The sequence below is a fragment of the Hippopotamus amphibius genome, chromosome 15, assembly GCF_030028045.1.
Source record: "Hippopotamus amphibius kiboko isolate mHipAmp2 chromosome 15, mHipAmp2.hap2, whole genome shotgun sequence".
NCBI classification, from domain to species: domain Eukaryota; kingdom Metazoa; phylum Chordata; class Mammalia; order Artiodactyla; family Hippopotamidae; genus Hippopotamus; species Hippopotamus amphibius.
This window is the reverse complement of record NC_080200.1, coordinates 28,435,503-28,460,158: the sequence shown is the minus strand read 5'-3', so window position 1 is coordinate 28,460,158 and position 24,656 is coordinate 28,435,503. Positions and strand designations below refer to the sequence as shown.

Genomic DNA, 24,656 nt, shown 5'->3' with positions numbered 1-24,656 from the left:
CACTGGGTCCCACTGCTGGGAGCCGAGGTGAGGAACCAGCACCTGCTGGTGAGGAAAGAACTTAAGGCAGGGACTGCACCTTCAGTGTGTTGGTAATGTGGTTGCATGAAGGATTCTTACACCTCCCAATTTGTAAATTGTCTTCTGAAACCCAGAAGTCAATTTTGTTAAAACACAATCTCAAGAGAGTTGATTTCATTAATAGCTAAATTACATGCTTTCTTAGTTTGGCTTGGTGTTCTTTCTCTTGCTCTCATGAAGCTCGTGAAGCCCAAGCTTGACTGAGGAGATGGCTTTAATAGATTTTCTCTTAGGTGATTTTTTTTTCTGCCTAATAAGGGCAACTTATTTTAATTTTAAAATTATTTAAAATCTTGAGATGAAATTATATTAATTATTGACCTAATGATGTAATGTACTCCCCAAATTTACAAAAGCTAACCTAATACTGTACCAGTCAGAGTATAGGTTACAACAGCTATAGCAGAGAGAGTTCCAGAGTTGTTCAATAAGGTTGAGATTAATTTGTGCCAGTCTCATGTGGGCAGGTGGACCAGAATCGGGGCCAGCTCTGTGCCACAGGGTCATTCAGGACTCTGGCTAGTGGGTGACTCTAGCATCTTCAGCATGTGACTTCCATCTCTGGGTTTGTGACCTCTGTTCCTCCAGCCAACAGCAAGGGAGAGAGATAGATTGGAAGGCAAGCAGCTTTCTGTTTAAAAAATGATCTGGAAGTAGGATACATCACTTCTGCTCACGTTTCATTAGCTAAAGGTTGGTCATCTGGCCATACCTGGCTGCTAGGAAAGTGGCCAGATGTCATCTCTAGTTGAGTATCCATTTGTCCAACTGGAATAGGGTGGCTTCTATTACTGAAACAGGGAGGAGTGGATCCTGGAGTTGGTCAGCAGCCTGGGCTTGTTACACTGTTCCTTGGCCACTTCAGACTTAACTTGTCCAAAGCCGAACTTCCTGACTCTGCAGCTATCTCCTGCTTACCTCCAGCTGTTTCACCTTTACTTCTCCCCATCTCCTGCAGGGCAACAGGTCACATGCATTTTTCCTCCAAGCTGTGCATTTCTTTCTTTGCCCCACCTGTCACAGTCCTGCCATTTTTGTCAGGTCTGCTTGTTTTGAGTCCTACCCATTCAAATCCAACCCTTCTTCAGCTTCCCAAATGACCTCTCTGAAAACCATGTCCAAGCCCATGCCTCTCATGCTCTGATGCCTCCGCAGCTCTCAGGCCCAGGCGGCTCGGAGCAGCTTCCAGGGCCCATGGTGATCTGGCCTTGTTTTCTCTCTCCAGTTTTTTTCCCCCATGACCCAGCAAAACCAAATCTCAAATGACTTGTCATGCTTAGAAGGCAGGTCCAGCTCTCTGCACATGCTACCTCTTTTCCCCACACCCTAAACCTCCGTCCTTCTGCATTTAGGGCTCTCCTTGTATTCATTCTCGTCTGAGTGTAACCACAGTGTACACCCTGTAGGCTTGAAACCCAGAAGGCAGGCACGCTGGCTGTTCTTGCAAGGGACCTGGTCCACAGTGGTGCTCAAGAAATGCTTTATGAGTGACCAGCATTGCTGGTGCATTACAATATGGCAAAGAAACAGCAGGTTGTAGTGGCTCCTGCCTCTTCCCTGAGTCTGTTTCTGAGCCTTTGCAGCTGTGCTCCGCTAGTCAAGCTGAGCAGTTCACCACATCTGAGCACAGTCAGTTTGAGCTCTGTGCTTCTGCTCTGTCTCTGGCAAAACCATGCAGGGCAAATGCCACCTCCTCCATGAAACTCTTCTTGTCTTCTGCACCCCTGCTGGTGGGTAGGACCTCTTTTGCCTTTCAGCTTTGTTTACATTTTGCTTATGGCCCTTACCTCTTTGTAACTTATTTTACAATTTAGATAACAGACTCATTCCTCACACTTCTCCCCCAAATAGTGAATTAGGTGCTGCTTCAAGACCAGTTCCTGATTAATCTTGCTATGTCTTCTGTATTATTTATCACTTTCTTGTGCAAAGGCATCCTGTAAATGTTGGGATGAATTGTCTCAGCCTCTTAAAAACTAAATAAATTAAGTAAAGGATATTCCTTCAGATGTCAGTAAAATGGAGCATCACCATGAAGGAACCATTAGATACAGTGTTATGGGTCAGACCAGCAGAGGTATATTGAATGTTCACTCTGTCCCAGGGTCCAGGCCCGCCCTGTCCTCCTGTCCTGGGAGGACAGGGCGCCACGATGAGCAAGACAGATCTGCCCTTACCCTCCTCGAGCTTAGGGCCCCCTGTGAGAGGAGCATGGCACGGCCAGCTCACCTAGCCTTGGGTCTCTCCAGTGTAACACAGGGCTGATGATCCCTGTCGGTGACTGTGCGCAGTGTGTTAGTTTATCTAGTGCAGCGCTGACCTCCCAGAGGCCATCCCCAGCCATTGTGCAGCAGCTCTTGGTCAGAATGGCTGTGGTACCAACAGCTGTGCCTTGGCCACTGCCCTGAGAATGGCAAAGCGTGAAGCCACAGTCAGTTGGAGAAACTATTCATCTGATTTAAATTCTTTGTTCAGGCTTGGTATTAATCAGTTTATTTCCATGTTTAATAGAAGTCCTAGACATCGTGTTGAAATACGTATTATCACTCCAAAAAACTCAGTGGGTAGACATCAAATATTAGGTGTTAGAACAGCCAGGAATTTGGGGGAGCTGTAGAATAAAATTTAAATTCTGTGTTTTTAAACAGGGTAGAATATTTATGTAAATAATTTATTGTTGGCTTCTTAACTTTTAAAAAATAACCAATGTAATTAGCTTGCTAACTTTTGAATAAACATTGTCAGACAAGAGCCAGGGAACTGAGTAAAGGTAGCTGCCTGCCAATTTCTGTTTCCTTTGTTTTCTGTATAAAATCATACAGGCTCCTGCAGTGTAGGAATCTCAGCCTACTGTCTAAACCACAAAAAGGCTGCTCTGGGGTTGCCAATTTATACTTATACCTCATGGATAGCATCACAGAGTCCATGTTATTGACTATAGGTTACGACAAGAGTTCTCTGTCTATGGCTGTGTATATTGAAGCCCACTCGTGATATGGGGTGCAGAGAATGTAGGCCAGCCCCGGGACCACCTCACAAGGTAGGAACTCACGAACATGCATGGCACACACAGGTGTCACCAGGCCTCCAACATCCTGTTGTTCTTTAACTTACCGCTTTTACAGTCTCTTTGGCATTGGACTTGCTTCCTGGTTCGTCACTTTAACCTGAAGTTGTAGACTGCTCCATTTGTTTTTCTGCATGAATATGAATTGTAGACATGTTCATTTGACAACATCTTCAGAGGGCCTCCATCTCTGGTCGAGACAGCTCGGCATAATCTAATCCCACAGTACGCAAGCTGATGGGAATCACATAGTGAGGTGGTCTGGTCACAGCTGTAAAAATGTGCAAATGCTTTTCTCCAAAGATGGTAATTTCCTAATGCAGTCCCTTAAGATGTGGTCATGCAGGTCTCAGAGTTCCTTCCTTTCCTGATAGCCTTGTTCCATTAAATTGTCTTTGCGTTTTTTGTGTGTTGCTTAAGTTCAGAACTTTGGTCTAACTGAGTTTATCAACTTACAGCCACATTGTCTTATATACCAATAAATTTGAAACGCTGTTAAGTGAGCTATGCATGTACAATTTTAGTAAGGACGCATGTTCATTCTGTTTTTCTTTCAAGGAATCTGATGACTGTACCAGCCCTTCGGAATATTATATGACACTACATCATGAGTGACAGTAAATGTGATAGTCAGTTTTACAGTGTACAAGTGGCAGACTCAACTTTCACTGTCCTAAAACGTTACCAGCAGTTGAAACCAATTGGCTCTGGAGCTCAAGGAATTGTTTGGTAAGTATGGTCTGTTTCAATAGTGTAGACTGAGGTTTGATTGTAATATAATAAAAATAGATCAAAGTGGTCAGAATTTAGAAACACTGATGATAAAAATACTCTTTTCTTTGCTCTAGGTTTATAAGCTAAACCGAATCAACCTCTTGCTCTAATTATATGTAGTCAGATTGTAGGATACAAACTCAAATTCTTAGAATGCTGCATAAGTTTAAATAGGTAGCAATTTTTCTTTTTTCTGTGTTTCTTTGCTCTTTTTCTTCTTTCCCATTCCCTCTGTCATTATGATATTAGAGTAATAGGTATGACAGTGAGTTGTAACAGAAATTTGGAGTTTTATTCATTTCTTCATCCTGGCCACCTTTCCCCCCCTCCCCCTTTTATTCCCAATCACTCCTATTCATTTCTAGGCGCCGGCATTGCAGTGCCTTGGCCTTCATTGGCAGGATGAGGCCAGTCAGTGTCATTATCACCCCATGGATTAACCAGGAAGGGATGCCGTATGAGGGGTTGGGCTGGCCGTCTCTTCCCTGGTGTCTCACTTCAACTATGTGTCCAGCCCAGGACGTCAGAACCGTTGGTCTGACCCTGAACCTTAGTCTCTTGCTTGGTAAGACAGTCAGCTGCCGCGACATCACTGGCCAGCTAAAGGTAAAGTTTTTCACATGTTTTCTAGACTACAGTTATCAGCACTTCCCAAGCTTTTTATCCCTTAGTTTTCTGGGCAGTCTTTTCTTCTTTTTTTTGATCAATAAAAAACAAGATTGTCTTTGCATCTAAAAGTAACTGTGGTAAAGCTAAACACCCAATGATTACAGCTTGTAGGTAAAGGGGATTCAAGATAAAAGAGAACTCTTGGATATTCTGTTAGGAGAGTTTATATTTTTATTAGGGATGTTGGGTTTAGAAAATCTGCATCAGTAGTTAGTAATTGATCCTCTGTTGTAGAGACATGTGATCAGGGCAGTTAGTTGTTTTCTTCGGCCTAGGTAGTTAGAGGCCCTGGGAGCTGGAGAGGAGATGGTGGTTAAGAGATTCCCAGAAAAACTAATGAGGGACAAGGGGCTGTTTGGAAGGAATGCCTGGCTTACATCTAAAATAGTGGTGATCTTAACTTTCAGTTGATAATATGCTGATAGGTACTTACATCCAGCGTGCCAGGAGAAGTCTTAAAGTGAATGGATGGTTCATATCAGGGTACTTTGATGTCAGTAAACAGCTGTAGACAATAAAATATTCTTTTGATTTATAACCCATCTCTTATTTGGAACTGGATGGTAATTTGACATAGGGAATTAAGCAATACTGGTATCAAGGACATTTAATGTAATAACCACATTAAGAGGTTGACTAAGAGGGAGGGGATGTGGGGATACATGTATAAACACAGCTGATTTGCTTTGTTGTACAGCGGAAACTGACACAACAGTGTAAAGCTATTATACTCCAATAAAGATTGAATGAAAAAAAAAAAGAGAAGGTTGACTAGACATTCATAATTAATTGTAAAATGGAGGGCTTTATAAGGGGCAGGCTGTTAAAATTAATGACTTCATTACAGCATGGTAAATAACAATAAAATCACATGCTACTTTAAAAACTACTGTTTTTCAGAGATTAGTTTTAATTTCCAGTTTGCATATTCTACTTCTCATCTTTATTTTTTAAAGAAATGTTTAATAATGAAATTACTCACTTGTGGTATATATTTTTCATTAAAAAACTATAGTTTTGAAATGAAGGCTCCCAAATATACAATTATAAGCTAAACCTCCTCTGGTAAAAGCAAGGGTAGAATTATAGGATTGAAAGTTCTGAATTTTTAAAAAATAAGAATCCAGAAATAAACCCATACATCTGTGGTCAGTTGATTTTCAAAAAGGGTGCCAAGATTATTCAATGGGGAAAGAACAGTCTCTTCAACAAATGGTGCCAGGACAACTGGGTATTCACATGCAAAAGGATGAAGTTAGACTCCTACCTCACATCATGTAGAAAGTTAACTCAAAATGGATTGATGGTCTAAATATAAGAGTTAAAACCATAAAACTCTTAGAAGAAAACAAAGGGGGAAGCTTGATGACTTTGAATTCTTAGAAATGACACCAAAAGCATGAGCAACAAAAGAAAAAATTGGACTTCATCAAAATTAAAAATTTTTGTGCATCAAAGAACACTGTCAAGAGAGTGAAAACGCAACTCATAAATGGGAAAATATTTTCAAATCATATATTTGGTAAGAGTCTAATATTTAGAATATAAAGAACTCCTACAACTCAACAGCAAACAAACAACCCAATTTGTTTGTTTATTTATTTTTAGGTAAAAGCATCTTTTTTTTAAATTGGAGTATAGTTGCTTTACAATGTTGTGTTATTTTCTGCTGTACAGCAAAGTGAATCATCTATATGTATACATGTATCCCCTCCTTTTTGGATTTTCTTCCCATTTAGGTCACCAGCATTGAGTTGAGCTCCCTGTGCTATACAGTAGGTTCACATCAAACAACCCAATTTAAAAAACAAAACAAAACAAAAAAAACAAGCAAAGGACTTGAATAGACATTTCCCCAAAGAAGATTTATGGCCAATAAACACATGAAAAGATGCTCATTGTTAGTCACTTGGGAAATGCAAATCAAAACCACAGTGAGGTACTACTTCACACCCACTAGGTGGCTACAGTCACCAAAATGGAACATAACAAATGTTGGTGAGGGTGTGAAGACATTAGAAACCTCATACGTTGCTAGTGAGAACGTAAACTGGTGCAGCCGCTTGTGGAAAACAGTTTGACGGTTCCTCATCAAGTTAAACAGAGAATTATTATATGACCCAGTGAACACTCCTAGAGATATTCTCAAAAGAATTAAAAACAGATGTGCAAAGAAGACTTGTATACAAATGTTCACAGCAGCACTACTCACAGTAGCCAGTAGGTGGAAACAGCCCAGATGTCCATCAATAAATGAATGGACACACAAGTTGTGTTATATACATACATGGAATATTATTCATAAAAAGAAACGAAGCACTGATATATGCCAAGACATAGGTGATCCTCAAAAACATACTAAGTGAAGGAAGCCAGACACAAAAGGCAGTATTATATCCATCCATTTATGTGAAATATCCAAAGTAGGCAAATCCATAGGGAAAGATGCTGGTTGGTGATTCACAGGAGCGGGGGGAGGGGAGAGGAATGGGGAGCAGCTTTATAAGGTGTATGGAGTTTCCTTTTGGGGTGATGAAAATCGTTGGGGTTACTTAAAGGTGGTGGGTGATTGCACAACACTGAATGTGTTGAATGCTACTGAAGTGTTCACTTTACAGTGGTTCATTTTATGTTTATGTGACTCTCCCCTTCATAAAATTTTTTTGGAAAAAAAAAAGACTAAAAGATGCCTTACATTAAGGATATTTGTCATTTTTAAATGGATTTTTAACCCCTGACACTATAGAATTATATATAATATTTTCATGTTCTATTATGCATTAAAATATGTTGTCATTTTCTTGTAACTCAGGTTACACGTTGACATAATTGTAACTGTACTTTCACTTGACTCTGAGTATTTTCATTTAAATAATTTTATGACAATTTTATTAACAGTTGTAGAAGCAACTTTCACCTCACATACACGTAAAGGCTAAAATTTTAACCCCATCCTAAATTTCATGTCTTGCAAATCCCCATTTCTGTGGCCTGAATTTTGATTTTAAGGAAAGGTCAAAAACTGGGTTTCACCCTTTTCTGCTCAAGAAAGACGTCATCACTTTGAACTGATTAAGGCAGCTCCTAATGAGCCCTGCACAACTAACAGTTTATGATTTCTGGTGTGCTTATTCACTTAACTTTGTAACCCAAGCCAGTTATTCATTACCAAATCAAAACGTTTTAGTTGGGGTAACTTTACTGATGTGTGGAAAAGGGGTTAGTTAACTTGATTCAGATTACTGGTATTTTCTTTTAGAAATGTTTGTGCAATTATGAAAATTATTCTTAGACTTCTGGAATGTTTTCTTTTGGCTTTTAGACGAGGTGCCGTCGTGAGAGCTGGGCCTAGATGCTTGGAGACCTGGTTTCCATTATTACTTTACTGCTACTTTTTACCAGAGTTTGTGCTGGCTTCCTCTCAGCCAGGAAGGTGGGTGATTGCTGCTCACCTTCCTTCTAGGCCTGAGGCTTCGCGGTCCCACTGAACTGCAAGCAGTAGTGGTGCTGGCAGCGGTAGTCCCGCACCAACAAGAGGGAAACTTTTCCCATGATATTTCCCCCATGTGTCTTCAGAGGATTTTTTTCCTGCTCTGCGTCTTAGATACTGGCATTATGCTTTAAGGTCCTTAAAATAAGAAGAGTGTTCTTTTTGAATGAGGTGCAAGGAGAGGGTCTTTTACCTTGTTCTACTGTTTAGATAGAGCAAGAAACTATGAATGGTGCCAGTCAGACTCCTTTCTTCCTTATCCGTGATGGAGGGGCCTCAGTATCCCCACCATGGAGCCCTAACTTTTAGATAACCTCTTCTCTCCAGAGGTCTCTTCTCTGCAAATGACAGGTTCTTTCCCACGCCCGTCACTTTGTCCCCACTGCATCTCCTGGTTGGAGTCTCCTCTGAAACCCTGCTGTTCTGTCCAGACACTATTCCAGATAATCTCAGCTCATGCTTGGAATAGAACCTCCTCTCTGATCGAACCAAATGCTTGATTGATGCACATATGCACACACTGTCCAGAACTGTAAGATAATAAATTTGTGTTTTAAACCAGATTTCTGTGGTCATGTGTTATAGCAACAATAGGAAACTAATATATGTGTATTTTTACATTTTTAAGAAATAAAATATCATAGTAGCAATAATACATGGTTTACAAAACTTGTTAATCATCTGTTTAAACTAGAGCTTTATAAAGACGTAGGGACAGGTGTGCAGGTTAACCAAAGTGCAGGTACTGGTAGAGGATTAAATGGAGGAGCTGGGAACCAAATAAAATATTCTGAACTCTTAATATTGAATTGTTTTTACAATTGTCTGATTTATTTGTTTCTGTGTTTTTGTTGTTCGTTAAAACTGTTAGTAAAATAATTAGGAAGTAAGTTTTAAAATGTTTTGTATTTGAAGTATTTATAAAATTAAGTTATTAATAGAATTAAGTAATTACAACATTTTAAAACTATGGGGAAAATATGTGTACATTTCTTTCGTGTAGATATTCAGTTTTTCTCTCTTGTTCTAAAATCTCAAGCTATTTAACCAAAGTAGTAAGGACTGTTTGTTTTATGAAACAGTTCTATGAAGTGCTTAAGTTTTGGGGTTTTTTTTGCTTTTTAAAAAAATATTTTTAATTGAAATATAGTTGATTTACAGTGTTAATTTTTGCTGTACAGAAAAGTGATTCAGTTATACATATATATGTATTTTTTTAATATTCTTTTCCATTAAGGTTTATCATAGAATATTGAATATAGTTCTATGTGCTATACAGTAGGACCTTGTTGTTTATCCAGTCTGTATATAATAGTTTACATCTGCTAACCCCAAATTCCCACTCCATCCCTCTCCCACCCATCTCCCCCTTGGCAACCACAAGTCTGTTCTCTTTGTCTTTGCGTCTGTTTCTGTTTCATAAATGTTTATTTGTGTCATATTTTAGATTCCACATATAAGTGATATCTTATGGTATTTGTCTCTTTTTGACTTGCTTCACTTAGTATGATAATCTTTAGTTCCATCCATGTTGCTGCAAATGGCATTATTTCGTACTTTTTTCTATGGCTGAGTAGTATTCCATTGTATATATGTCCCAAATCTTTTTTCCTTTTATCTGTAGATGGACGTTTAGATTGTTTCCATGTCTTAGCTATTGTGAATAGTGCTGCTATGAACACAGGGGTGCGTGTATCTTTTGAATTATAGTTTGTCTGGATATATGCCCAGGAGTGGGACTGCTGGATCACATGGCAGCTCTATTTTTAGTTTTTTGAAGAATCTCCATACTGTTCTCCATAGTGGCTGCACCAACTGACATTTCCACCAGCAGTGTAGGAGGGTTCCCTTTTCTCCACACCCTCTCCAGCATTTGTTATTTGTAGACTGTTTAATGATGGCCATTCTTACTGGTGTGAGGTGATACCTCATTGTGGTTTTGATTTGCATTTCTCTAATGATTAGAAATGTTGAGCATCTTTGTGTGTGTGTGTGTTTTGAGCATCTTTTATGAAGTATTTAACTTTTAAAAAAAAGTGTTTAATATTAGATCTGACAGTACTTAGAAGTGACAGTTACAACCTTAACGTGTAACAGTTGGTATAACTCTCATTCCTTTTTGCTTCCTTTGATTCTGTACAAGCATGAATGTTGGCCTGTTCTTTCACTGTTTTATTTTCTATTAGTATATATAAATAAACATAATGTCCACAACATTTTTGTGATAAAGAAGATAATACGGTGTGAGGCACAGGAAGGCTATGATTCAGGAGAATTGAGCTCGAAGTCCAGCTCAGATCCTCATAGCAGTACTTCTTAGTGATCCTGGGCAAATCATTGCATCTTCATGGGCCTTAATAGTTACACCTCTATAAAATGTATGGTTTGGAATTTCTAACTTGAAATGGTGTATCAGACACCTAAACAAAGAGACCTGGAGGGCAGTAATCAGTGGCTATGAGAGCATTTAACAAGTTTCTGCAAAGGAAGTGAGAATAAGTAAATGAGACATTTGCCACAAAGAGAACTTACCTGTAGTAGAACTCCAGAGAGGTTGTGGCTATAGAGATGCCAGATACAGAAAACAAAGATGAAACAGGTGGCTAGAAATAGGGATGTTAATTAAAAATGTGTCTATGAGACAGTTTTGCTAGTTGGCTTCCAACATTCCCACCCCCATGGTCAGCATTTGCCCCTAGAGAGCGAGTAAGTAAATGAAGAATTATTAGGCCAGTATCTTGGGAAGGAGAAGCTTAGTAAGAGGAGCCCAGGATTTGGGGTGGTCTTTCCTTTGTGGGCAATTTGAAAATTCTGGAGTGGGCAGCTGAGAGATGGAGAGTCCTTTGGACTGCCTTGTGGGGCTACAGGAGACAGGGATTGGAGTCCAGGGCCCTCTAAAGGGGCTTAGTGAACTTCCTTTGCTTTAATTGGATTCAATAAAGGGCTGCATCCTAGAAGTGAGAATAAACCAGAAAGAAACAGGCCCTTGCAGACACTGCCACCTAGCTTCACATCATCTCATTTGCTGAACTCAAAGTAAGGTGAGCCCAAATTGCTAGTGCCCCCAGGTACCCAACAGAAATAAATGTAAATTCTACCTGGAGGAAGATAGCATCATACTGGATATCAAATTATTTCTAGATAGCAAACAGTTTGCAAGTTCAAGGTCCAGCACGTGATCAAAAATAACTAGTCACATAAGGAGATTAGACAACATTCACAAAATCCAGCACAAACAACAGAGAAAAGAAACAGATCCACAGGGGTCATTGTCATTATTGGATCCAAACTTCCAAAAAGTTATGTTCAGGATGATAAAAGACAGTATCAGAAATTTATGGTGGAAAATGAAAACTTTAAAAAACTAAATAGAAAATTAAAAAAAAATAAAAAACTAAATGGAAATTGTAGAACTGTAAGATATAGTGGTTGAATGATGAAGTTAAATGGGTGGGTTTAAAAGCATATTAGATATGGCTGAAGAGAGAATTGAGTTCAGAAAGATAAGTGAGGAAAAAGTATCCAGAATGAAGCCTGGGGAGACAAAAGGGTAGAAAAACACAGAAGAGAGGACATATTTGTTTACTGTTGCCACACAAATTACCATAAACTTAGTGGTTTAAAACAAAACAACAGCCCTTTATAATTTCATAGTTCATAGGTCAGAAATCTGGGTGGGCTTCCCTGGGTTCTCTGCTAGGTATTTCACAAGGCTGAAATCAAGGTGTTACAGGACTAGGCTCTTATCTGGAGGCTCTGGGGAAGAATTTGCTTTCACGTGTGTTCAGGTTCTTGGCAGAACCCAGTTCCTTGCAGATGTAGGCTGGAGGTCTCCATTCCCTTGCTCTCTGTCAGCCAGGGGCCACTGTGCTCCTAGAAGCTCCCACATCCCTTCTCACATGACCCCACTTCCATCTTAAAGGCAACAACGGCATGTCTAGTCCTTCTTAGGATTCAGATCTCTCTGACTTTCCCCTCTTCCCACCAGCCAAAACAAACTCTGCTTCTCAAGGGCTCTTGTGATTAGATTGGTGCCCACCCCCCGACCCCTTCCCTTGTGTTCTTCCTTTTGGTAAGTTAATGTTTAGTCCTCTTGCAGGACACAGGGTCAGGATAGTACAAAACAATCAAATGCCTAGAAATTGGTAGAACAAACGACTTCGGAAAACAGTTTGGCATTATCTACTAAAATAAAATATATGTAATCCCACTCCTAGCTCATCAGAAATGCATGCCCAGAACCATGTACAAGAATGTTTATGACCATGTTTTTTGTAATTGCTTGCAAACTGAAAACAACCAATGTATCTATCAACATTATGTTATATAATCATAGCAAAGGAATCATAGCAATGACACAGAATGCGTTATAGCTTCACACAGCAATGGATGTATCACAAATATAATGTCAAGTGAAAGAAGTGAGACACAGACAATTTCAGAAACCAGGCAAAAATAAATGATGCAGGGGCTTGAAGATGCATGTTTACCTGGTAAAAACAAGGAAGTGATTATCATAAAAGTCAGAAGTAGGGGACTTCCCTGGTGGTCCCAGTGCAGGGGGCCTGGGTTTGATCCCTCATCAGGGAACTAGGTTCCACATGCCACAACTAAGAGTTCGCATGCCTCAACTAAAGATCCCACATGCTGCAACGAAGATAGGAGATCCCACGTGCCACAGCTAAGACCCAGTGCAGCCAAATAAATAAATATTTTGTAAAAAAATTATAATATTAAAAAAAAGTCAGAAGGAGTTATCTTTGAGGGGATAGAAAGGGTAGTGATTACTAGGAGGTGGTGGGTGGTGCTTTGGAGGTATTGACAAAACGTGGTTCTTTATAATAAATCACTGAGATGAGAAACAAAAAAGGAAGTGGAAGAATGAATACCAAACAGGCGTAAGCCTTCTCAGTAACAACACTCAGCTTTGGAGTTCTGAGAGAAAATTGATTTCGAACTTAGAAGACAAAATATCAATCAAGGATGAAGGAAGAGTAAGATAATTTGTCTTCCATGCACTTTTTTTTGAGGAAATTCCTTGAGGATGTACTCCAACAAGGAAGAGAACACAAGAACGTGTAACACAGGAAACAATGGAAGGCAAAGAAAAGAAATCCCAGGCCAATAGCTGCACATCAGGCCTTGAAACGCCAAGAAAAATGTCTTCCCAAAAAGTGGAATAGATTCCAAATGATAGATAATGTGAGTAAGAAGATAGAAGTACTAGTGACAGGCTCTAAATAGGTATATTTGTCTTCTGTTAAGAATAAAAAAAAAAGTTTATTAGACACTTGTGGTAGATAAGTTAGAAAAAGTCATGATCTAAGAATAAAACAAATATAAAGCAGCATGATGTTTGAGAACTCATAGAGCGTAAGAAGAGAACCCACTTACCCTTAATGCCAGAAACAGTCTTACTATGAGTGGCAGCAAGGGTCATGCGCCCTTTAGAAATGAAATGTAACTTACCTCTCTCTGCAGTTAGTAATATTTACATGTGAGCACATACCCACACTCTGTATCTTGAGTTTCAACTTTTAGACACATCCTAAGGAAGAAACACAGAAGACTTAATCATAGAGATTGAAAGATGTGTAGTCAGGCGTAACCATTTAAGACAGAAATTTGGAGGAAAAGAGAGTAGAGAGCAGAGGAAAAAGAAGGTGAAGTGTAATATTCGCATTTTACATACTGGGGAGCAAGAATTCCTTTGAAAGTTGATGCAACAAGTTTAGGCGTGTTATTTATTGTCACAAGGGCAGCTGAGGGAAAAGTTAAAAATAACATGAGAACAAAAAACTAGGAGGAGTTGGGGATTTTAACAAAGTGACTGAATCCTCAGTTTTCTTAATGGGGAATAAATAAATAATTCTAAAGTTGATAAATGAGGAAATGGTGATAAAAGTATATTCTTTGGAGTTGAGATGTGACTACAAGAATTAAAGCCAGGAATAATTGAAGGTAGCTCCTCCTGGAGTTGGAACTAGGAGTGGGAAAGCAAGAGTCCACGCAGATATTCAGAATTGGTCCATTTGACTCATTGGACAAAAACTTTTGAGACCAAAAAATGTGTGTCTGTTTTTAAATTCTGGAGACTGATATATATATACATACATATATATATATATATATGTGTGTATGTATATGTATCTGATACACACACACACACAAATCACATGTGTATATATTAATGATTTGTTTCACAAGTAGATTTTTAACATTTTGTAATGCATATAAATACTGCATTTGCATATGGGCATGAGATTTTACATCTATGCATACATGTACATGTAATGTGAACTGAATTAAAGAAAAAATAATTCCAAAGTAACATGAAGTTTCTAATAGTTCTTAACCAAATGCTGCAGCAGACAGCCTTCAATGTAAAGAAGTTAAAATTGAATTGTTAGGGTTTTTTGGCAAAAAAATTATTAATAGAAGTGAATAAGTGTAAACAGTGTTACAAACTGAATAGAATAAATAGAAACAGTATTTTAAATGGTGCTTAGGTTCTCAGGTGGTCTTTAGCAGCTTTTAATCCCTGATGAGGAGCCAAAAGGTACCAATGACAGCAAGCATACTAGTAGTGCTAGCCTGAAACTAGTACAAAAGATTCTCAATTTTTCCTGTCTATTTTCTGGAGGAAAGTCGATCATAAATTTCAACTGGGAATTTGAGATGCTGGAAACACAGCCCCTAGAAGATTTTATTTCTCACCATAGTAGTATGAGGAGGTATTTCTAGTAGAATTTTATGTGTAGCAATTGCTTATGTTAGGGATTTTGTACCTTGGGGATTTATCATGAGCTGAGATTTTGGCTTCTCTTTTCTTTTTAGATTCTTCCATCTGGGAAAAACACAGTCAATCAAAACTTAGATTTGTTATATCCTTCTCATGAGCTCAAACCATTTTCTCCACTGTGATACTCTCTATCATATTTTATTCTGTGATACCAGTGACTTTTTTTCAACTTCTTGGCCTATTTAAACTGAAGATTTTGTTTCCTGACCAGTCTTGCATGCTCTTTATTAAGTTACTTGGTTCTGAACATAATAATCTCAACTAATAAAATGAGACGTCAGTGCGCAAAGGATTGCTGAGTCCCATTCTAGCTGCCGCTGCCGTCTGTGCCTCTGCAAAGGAGTCAGTTCATCCTGCACTCCTAGCCGACTTACCTTACTCTTCATGCGTAGAAATACCCTGAGGGGAAGCAAGCAGATTTCTCCTTATTTGTTATTCATTTAAAAAGATAATACATTGAATGTACATTCTGCATTGCTCTATTTTGCAAAGTCATCCTAATGGATTGCTTATTATATTTCTTAATTATAGTGCTGCTTTTGATACAGTTCTTGGGATAAATGTTGCAGTCAAGAAACTAAGCCGTCCTTTTCAGAATCAAACTCATGCAAAGAGAGCTTATCGTGAACTTGTCCTCTTAAAATGTGTCAATCATAAAAATGTAAGTTATACCTATGTTTCCTCTGTATACCTTGATGTTGTCAATGATGTGATAAGGAGATACAGTGAGTTTAGACTGAGGGTAAAGTAGTGATAAAAATACTGTTTAAACGGTTATATTTTACTGATAAAATTTTTACTCAACATTGGGGATATTGAAGTCGGCAAGAGGCATCATGGTCCATAGGAATGAAGGTCACTCAGCATGGGTGGGAATGTCAGTGAACCTGGTAACCATTTGGTTTTCACTATTTCTGTGTGTATAAAACGGCAGCAGTATTGACCTGACAAATTGAGAAATAGCTAAACACTTTTAGAAGAACATTGTTCTATTAAGTAGCTTTTACACATTCACATTTATTTAAATAAATGTTATTGAATGATGTTGTATTCAAGATACTTGTGCTTGGCATCTCTAAGAAATCAAAGCATTGTAAATTTTAAGGAATGACAGTGTCTCTCTAGAAAATGAGATACTCAGGCACATTTTATGTTCTACTGCTGATCCCTGAGCAGTATTTTGAACATGATTTTGATAAGCTTACCATGTTATAAAATTATAAGATGGTAAGTCTGAAGGGGCTTTAGAGATCCCCTCCCTTCTGACCTCTTTTGGTTACTGAGGGGATAAGTATTTCAGAGGACACTTCCACTGTATATGGCTCCTTTTGTTGTAACATTTATGCTGGATTTTTCTGGTGTAGGGACATTAAACACAAAACTAAGATTGGTTCAGTCTTTTGAGTCTGTGGTTTGAGTTTGTTTTTAATTTTTCCAATGCATGCTTTATTTTATACGTTAAAAAAAAAAAGTAAAATTTTTTTTCTCAGGTTCCAAAAAATATATGGTTATTATTATTTTTTTAATTGAAACAATATAAACAAGAAAGAAAAATCCTTGAATCTCACCACTCACAAATCACTATCATTAACATTTTGGTGAGCATTCTATGCATATATGTACACACATACATAAACAAGGTCAATTGTGTTATCATGCATCCTGCTTTTCCCCTAATGGAATATTGCTGAATTTCATATACATTAATGAACATGGCTAGAAACCATTTTTTAAATGATTGCGTAGTACAGATGCACAGTAACTCATTTAACCAATCACCTGTTATCAGATGCTTAGATTGTTTCCAGTGTTTTGCTCCTATAAGCAGTGCTGCAGTGAACATCCTTATACAGTGCATCTTTGCACGCCTGTCCAGGTGATTCCTTGGCCAAGATTACTGGGTCAAAGAGTATGTGCACTTTTGATTTTAATATATACTGACAAATTGACCTCAATTTTACACTTGTATTGAGTATCTGAGTATGTCTTTTATTTCAAAATACCCCAGAACTACATATTGTTGATTTTTTGTTTTACCTTACCAAACTGATAGATGACAAATGATACCTTATTTTTATTTGTGAGGTTGAGTTTCTTTCCCTAGCTCTATTAGCCATTTGTTTTTATTTCTTGAGAGTTTGTTTTCCGTGGCCTTTGTCCGTTTTTCTATAGAACTGTTGGTTTCTTCCTTTTGCATTTACAGAAGATCTTTGTATATTAAAGCTATCAACCCTCACTTCTTTTCCATCTGACCTAATTTAGGTTGTTTTTGTCATACTGATTTTTGTTGTTGTTATTTAATATAATCAAATCTCCTAGGTTTCCTGTCATGCTTAGAAAGGCTTTTCTACACCAGAATTGTGTAAATGTTTATCCATATTTTAATGTTTCATGGTTTCATGTTTTAGGTTTAAATTTCTGTTCCATTTTGAGTTTATCTTGGTATAAAGATTAAAGTGTGAATCCAGCTGTTTTTTTTTTCCCCTTGGCTAGCCAGCCACTCCAATCCTATGTACTGAATAATTCACCTTTCCCTCAGTCATTTGAAATGATTGAGGATGTATGTTTGATGCTCAAGCAGCAGAATTCATTGTTTAACCATTGGGGTGCCAGGACCAAGGCCTGTGGTGGGGTCAGTTCCTGAACCCTCCTTAAGTAAATACATAATGCTGTTAGGCATTTCATCTTTATCATACGAGAAAGATAAGCTTAGCTTTCATATTTCAAAACTTTTTAGAAATTTGCATATTATATTTGTTTTCAGAGTTAACATTGCTTTATTTAGTGTTTTTCTACTTGTAATTTCTACTTTTTTATGTTCAGATCTAGGAAGACATTATGTGTTAAAATTCCATAATAATAAGTTATGAGGGACACATAAAAGTGATTTGATTAATAGTGCATCTTATTTCCAAGATGAGAATTGTAATCCTGTAGCTTTTTTCAAATGCTATGTAATGGAATGTTTTAGTAAAAGCAATAATAATAATAAATACAAAACTCTGCTGTGATTTTTTTTTCCAGTTTTAATACATTTTAATGTTAAACTTAATTTTTATAATCAAGTAGAGTCATTTGACATGCTGAGGTATAATTTTCTCTTTTCAGATAATTAGTTTGTTAAATGTATTTACACCACAAAAAACTCTAGAAGAATTTCAAGATGTGTAAGTATAATTTTTATTCAGTAATAACACTGTGCATCAAAGACTGAAAATTTAGAAAAAAAAGTAACTGCTTTTTTAACTTAGGAAATGTAGGTGACAATACATTTTTAAATGATATCTTAGCCACTTTTCTCTGTGGAAGAGAAATATTAAAGAAAATGAGTAATAATATTCAACTGTTTGTGCCTAGATGGTTATCATTTCTACAGCAGATAAAGGATGACTAAAAATAGTTCTTCAGAGCAGACAGTGCCATTAATGCCACTGATTTGCCTTAATGAAATATAAAATGTTTTTCTTTAGTCTCCTGAAAGCCAGGATTTAGGTGTTTGTAATTATTATTTGAAATGGGTAAGTCATTAAATATTGTGTTTCCAGAATCTGAAATAGAATTATCTTACTAATGATGAAATGAAATATTAATTTATTGTTGAGATATAATGCACTTTATCCTAAATTTATTGGTGTATTCATCCATTCGTTCATTCAACAAATATTTGATTGCCGGGAGTCCCTGGCAGTCCAGTGGTTAGGATGCCATGCTTTAAGCCTGCAAGCCATGCGGGTTGGCTAAAAAAAGAAAACAAAACAAATATTTGATTGCCAACTGTGTGCTAGGCATTCTCTTGAACTTCACATGCCTTAGTGACCAAAACAGGCAAAAAATCCTTTCATTTTTTAAGAATTGCAGGCGGTCGTATTTCTTCCTAGAACTTGCAGGAAAGCCAGGAAAGATAGACAATCAACATAACAGATAAGGAAATGATGTCATTCATTAGGATGTGGCAAGTATTGTGGAAGGAATGGAGCTGGGTAGGGGGAATCAGAGTGCTGGGGGTTAGGAGTCAGGTTGTAATTTTAAGTAGGGTAGTTAGGGAAGGACCTCACTGGATTGGTGACATTTGAAGAAAGCCCTAAAGGAAGTGAGGGGGTTAGTCCTACAGATATTTGGGGGAAGGTAGTATCAGGATAGAAGGAACAGGCAGTGTAAAGGAGCAGAAATGAGAGTGTGCCTGGTGTGTTCTAAGAACAGCAAGAGCCAGCGTGGCAGCACTAAATATATGCAGTTTATTGTATGTTAACTGTATCTCAATAAAAGTTCTTAAAAAAAAAAAAAAAAAATAGCCAGCGTGGCAGGATCAGAGGAAGCAGAGGAAAGTAGAAGAGGTGGGCTCAAAGAACTGACAGGGCCAGACATTGCTGGGCCTCTAGGCCATTGTAAAGATTTCCCTTTTCAAGTCAGTAAGACTTTCAGCCAAAGAATGAGCTTATCTGAGTTAGGTTTTAAAAGAATAACTTTGGGGCTTCCCTGGTGGCACAGTGGTTAAGAATCCTCCTGCCAATGCAGGGTACACGGGTTCGATCCCTCGGCGGGGAAGATCCAACGTGCTGCAGAGCAGCTAAGCCCACGCGCCACAACTACTGAAGCCTGCGTGCTTAGAACCTGTGCTCTGCAACAAGAGAAGCCACCATAATGAGAAGCCATGACAATGAGAAGCCCGCACACCGCATTGAAGAGTAGCCCCCACTCTCAACAACCAGAGAAAACCCGTGCGCAGCAACGAAGACCCAGCGCAGCCAAAAATAAATAATAAAATAAATCTTAAAAGAAAAAGAAGAATAACTTTGGTTTCTGGGTCGAGAACCCACTGTAAGCAGTAGGACACAGACGACCAGTCAGGAAGCCATTGTAGCAATTCAGGTGGGAGAGTATGGTAGCTGCAGTTAGACCAGAGGGGTGGTAGTGATGGTAAAGGCAAGAGATTGGATGCCAACCCTGTTTTGAAGGTAGAACCACAGTGTTTGCTCTTAGAGAGGATGTGTGGTATGAGTGAAAGAGGAGCTGAGAACAGCACTTGGAGTTTTGGCCTGAGCACCTGAAGGATAAAAGTGCTCTCAACTGAGATGAGGAAGGCTGCAGAAAGAACAGATTGGGGGGTAGGGTAGAATCAGGAGCTCAGTTTTAGTTGTGGACTACAGGATGTCTGTTGGACACCCAAGTGGAACTATAAAGTAAGCAGTTAAATAAATGAGCCTGGAGTTGCAAGAGGGAGGTCTGGGTTGAAGGTGTTAATTTGGGAGTTGACAGTCTATAGATAGTATTTAGAGCCTTGAGACCAGACACCAGAGAAGATCACTGGTCTCTGGTCTCAAGACTATGAGTAAAGTGAGAGAAAAGAAGGCCAAGGACCGAGTGCTGGCACTTCAGTGGTAAGAAGCTGGGGACGGCAGAAGGGCACGGTCAGCCAGAAGTGTAGGATTGGCCATTGGATTTAGCAACATGGAAGGGGTCGGGAGCCTTGAGGACAGTTTCAGCAAAGTGGTAGGGACAAAAGCTTGATAAAAGTGGGATTAAGGAAAAATGGGAGGAAAAAACTGGAGATGCTGAGTATAGACACCTCGTTATTTTTTTACTTTAGCCAGTGCAGTGACTAGGTGGTAAGTTATTACTATTTCATAAAAATTCTGGTTTAATAACCATAAAGAAATTTTGGATAATTTTCATGTGTACACAGCTGATCATTTGTCTCCTCAGGTATTTGGTTATGGAGTTAATGGATGCTAACTTATGTCAGGTTATTCACATGGAGTTGGACCATGAACGAATGTCCTACCTTCTTTACCAGATGCTCTGTGGAATTAAACACCTGCATTCAGCTGGTATAATTCATAGAGTAAGTAGTCATACCATACTGGGTTTTGTTTTTTTTTTTTTTAATCACAATCATTTTGTTGTCATTATCTCCAGATTCAAAAGAACATAATATTTTTTAAAAATTTGTCAATGTTGAAAATCCAAATAAACTATGGTATCATGTTACTTTTCCAAGTATTGTTGAGACTAGAAGACATTCGTGGAATGCCTGTTTTGCCTGGGCCTATGTGAGCCACCCTGGATGCCAGCCTGAGCCAGTTGTTCACACTAGTACTGCAGAAAAATACTTTTTTTTTTTTTTAAGTTTTTATTTGGAAGTAACTTAAAACTCAGAAAAAAATTGCAAGACTAGGACAAAGAACTTTACTGTTTACCCAGATTTACCTGTGTTAATAGTTTTGCCATATTTGAAATCCCATTTGTAGTGAGGAGGAGTTTGAATTTGGGATGGGGGAAGGTTAGAGGCCAAGTAATATGTGATACAGTTGCTTGAGCTGTCTTATTGAATTATGGCCCAAATATTCATTTCTTACACTGTAAAATTCTACCACTCCAGCATCCCAGCCATACTGGTGGGAGCTTTTGGAAAGGCTCCAGGCAGACCTCTTCACTAGGGCAAGGCTGGAATTTGAGTAATGATGTTGCCTGTCAGGGAGTACGTATTTAAAAACCGGAGGGAGAGTCTCTAAGCTGGTTTTATAATTTTTTGTTATTTTTTGACTTGTACTGCTGGGTGAGTAGATCATGATAAAGGTTTTGTTTTTTTGTTTGGTTTTGTTTTTTTAGCAACAAAAATGTTGAGTGAGACTAGAGGCAGAGATAATATAGTTTTATTGAAAACATTCCTAGCATTCCTTAAATTATTACTATACTAATTTTGTTGACAGACCATCTTTCAGTATTATGTTTCAACAGCAAGAAGTTGTATTTTGTCTCAACTAAAATCTCTGTGGGGGGAAGAAGATAGTGAGATAAGAACAGTGAAGCCTTTCCTTTGCAAAAAAGAATAGAGAGATTTTTGATGGTGTGGTAGTAGTAATTCTTTCGGACCTATTGGATGCCAGGAAAGGTTGTTTCCATCACAACCACTGAATAGAGGCCTGATGCAGTAGCAGAGCCCACTACTCCAGAGAGGGCCAAACCCTTGCCCTTGTGAGCATGAGGCCTGAGGCCAGCCCTGGGGGCCTGGCACAGAGATTCCTGACCATCTTCGGTCATTTAAAATACAGCCTTTGCTGCCGCCAAGTGTTCAGTTAAAATGTAAATTCTGTGGATGAATTTGCTTTAAAAATAGTAACACTAGTCTTTTTAATTAAAAAGAAAGATTTCCCAGCATAGCATTCTATTTCTCTTCCTAAAATATTCACAGACCTTTATATAAATTAAGGCCCTCTTAATTTCTTTTAAATACATGTTGTATTAAAGTCTTGCCTGAGAATAAGTTCTCAGGTTATTAGGCTTCATTATGTTAGGCCTTATTAATTTTGTGAAAGGAAACTGTTTGTCTTGTTTGTATCTCCCCTCTTGGGCCCAGACATACATGGGGAGGCAATATCCTCCCACTTCAGGGGCCCTTGTAAGAGCCGCAGCACACCTGTGCCTGTGTCAGGTGACGTTCGGTCCCTGCAGTTTAGGCCCATGCCTGTGAACCAGAAGGTCACATGGGGTCCCAGGAAGTTTTTGGTTTGCCCAGTATAATTCCGCCAACCACCTCTCCATCCCTTTACCTCCCCACTGGGTCTCCCCCCCCCTTGTCTTACACCCTCCTGTTCACACATCATGTGTTCATTGTGGGAAAGGTAGATAAGGCCGCTGTTTGCACGCCAGGTCCCCTGCAGGTCCCAAGAGGTGATGAACCATAGTTAGCCCTTCAGCCTGTTAAAGGTTTTCTGTGAACTTTTCCTGTTCTTTTTTCTGTATACTATACCATAGGCATAGATACACACATTCAGTTTTACTTATTAAGGTGGTTTCATTCTAAACATAAAATTTAATTACTTGAAAAATAACACACCCATAATCCCACCACTTTTTACCTTGTATAATTCAAAAAATTGAATGGAAGTCCCCCAGTCCTCCACTGTCAACTGGAGGAGGTCAGTGATGGCAGTTGGGTGTGTTTCCTTCCTAACTTTACACTAACACATCTTCTTCCTTATGCTAATACCAGCATATCTGTTTATACTTATGTCCTTTTTAACTTGTATTTCTCAAAAACAGGATCATCTTGTACATAATTGTGCTTCAACTTGCTGAATGTGTTTGGTTGATCTGTTTTGTACTTTTATCAAGGATCAAATAGTTCTACAAATACTTATTTAAAAAGAGCCCCCACCTGCTCACTCTTATTTCTTTCTCCCCAGAAGCAAACTCTTTCAGTACTTTTAGCTGTTATTTTATTGTTTATCTCTGCATCTTGAAATAATATGATTAAATCTCTATTTGTTAATCTTTCTTCAGTTTGGGACATAAGGTACTGATTTAGCTCTTTGTCACCAACCGTGCCCTTCACCTGTCCCCCTGTCCTCCCCACATAGTTACTGTGTAATTGGTTTAGATCAGTGTCCATAGTGTGTTTTACATCATTATGACCCATAAATGCTTTTCACAGCTGAGCCTGTATTTAATACCACGATTATATTTCTTTTCCTTTCAACTTTTTGTCCCTAGAGTTAGCAACACTTGTCTTTTATTTGTTTGAGTTTTGATCTTCTTTGTTTATTTGTTTTAAGGAGGGGACAGTTTTCCATGTCCTTATTGCTAATTAAACCCTAAGCTCTCCGCTAGATGTCTGAGTCTTCTCTCACTGCATCCAGATGTCTTAGCTGTTTCATCAGTTTGATCGTCTGCTGGAGCCTCAGCCCTGCTCACATCTGGACTGTCTGCCCCCATACCTGATGCAGAGGCCTTATCCTGGACCTCGCCCCAGCGTTTTCCTGGGGATTTCCTTCAACTCTGGAGCTGAAGCCCTGCTTCCTGACCCCCATCTCTCCTTTGTTTTGGTGGGACACGTCCTCCAATAGCTTTCCCAAAAGTGGTACATAGGAAGTAAAGTTTTTGAGGCCTTGGGTATCTGAAACTCTGTTCTGTCCTCACGATTAATAATTTGGTTGGATATAAAATTCTCAGTTACAAATCAGTTGCCCTCTGAGGTGTACATACAGTACCCTATTGTAGTATAGTGTTGTATGGTTTTGAACTTTCTAATGTGATTCTTATTACTGACCCTTTGCAGGTGCCCTGGTTTGGGTTTTGTCTTATCTCTGGAAACATTGTTTGAAGTTTCTTTATTTCTTGTATTCTGAAATGTTATGATGATATGCCTCGATATGGAAATTTTTTGCATTAATTGTGGTGGGCACTTGTGGGCACTTCAGTCTGGAAGAACATGCCATAGAGTACTGGGAAATTTGTATTATTTCTTTCAGAATGCCTTCTTTACTGTGTTCTTTATTCTGTCTTTCTCTGAAGTACCAGTTAGTTGGAGCTCTTTTTTTATCTTTAAAAGTTTCTTTTTGTAGCATTTTGTTCTTTTTTTTTTTTTTATTGGAGTATGGTTGATTTATAATATTGTGTTAGTTTCAGGTGTATAGCATAGTGATTCAGTATTTTTTCAGATTATATTCCATCACAGGTTATTATACAAGATAATGGGTGTAATTCCCTATGCTATACAGTGTATCCTTGTTGCTTATCTGTTAATCCCATGCCTCTACTTTGTCCTCCCCCCCTCTTCCCTCTCCCTTTGGTTAACCACAGATTTAGTTTCTATATCTGTGAGTCTGTTTCTGTTTTGAATAACATTCATTTATATCATTTTTTAGCTTCCAAGTGATATCATATACTATTTGTCTTTCTCTGGCTTATTTCACTAAGCATAATGTTCTCTAGGTCCATTCTCCTTGCTGCAAGTGGCAGTATTTCATTCTTTTTTTTATGGCTGAGTAATA

At 38.4% G+C, this 24,656-nt stretch overlaps 1 protein-coding gene across 3 annotated transcripts in view; it reads left to right on the top strand.

Moving 5' to 3' along the window:
* The window catches only part of MAPK9 (mitogen-activated protein kinase 9), a 51,671-nt gene that overhangs the window by 8,441 nt on the left and 18,574 nt on the right, over window positions 1–24,656 (top strand). For all 3 annotated transcript variants that reach the window (XM_057708154.1, XM_057708155.1, XM_057708156.1), the window contains exons 2-5: window positions 3,707–3,877; window positions 15,415–15,544; window positions 17,992–18,050; window positions 20,587–20,725. In XM_057708154.1, coding sequence (XP_057564137.1) covers window positions 3,756–3,877; window positions 15,415–15,544; window positions 17,992–18,050; window positions 20,587–20,725 — 450 coding nt within the window. In that variant the 5' untranslated portion in view covers window positions 3,707–3,755. The remainder of the gene's footprint in view (window positions 1–3,706; window positions 3,878–15,414; window positions 15,545–17,991; window positions 18,051–20,586; window positions 20,726–24,656) is intronic.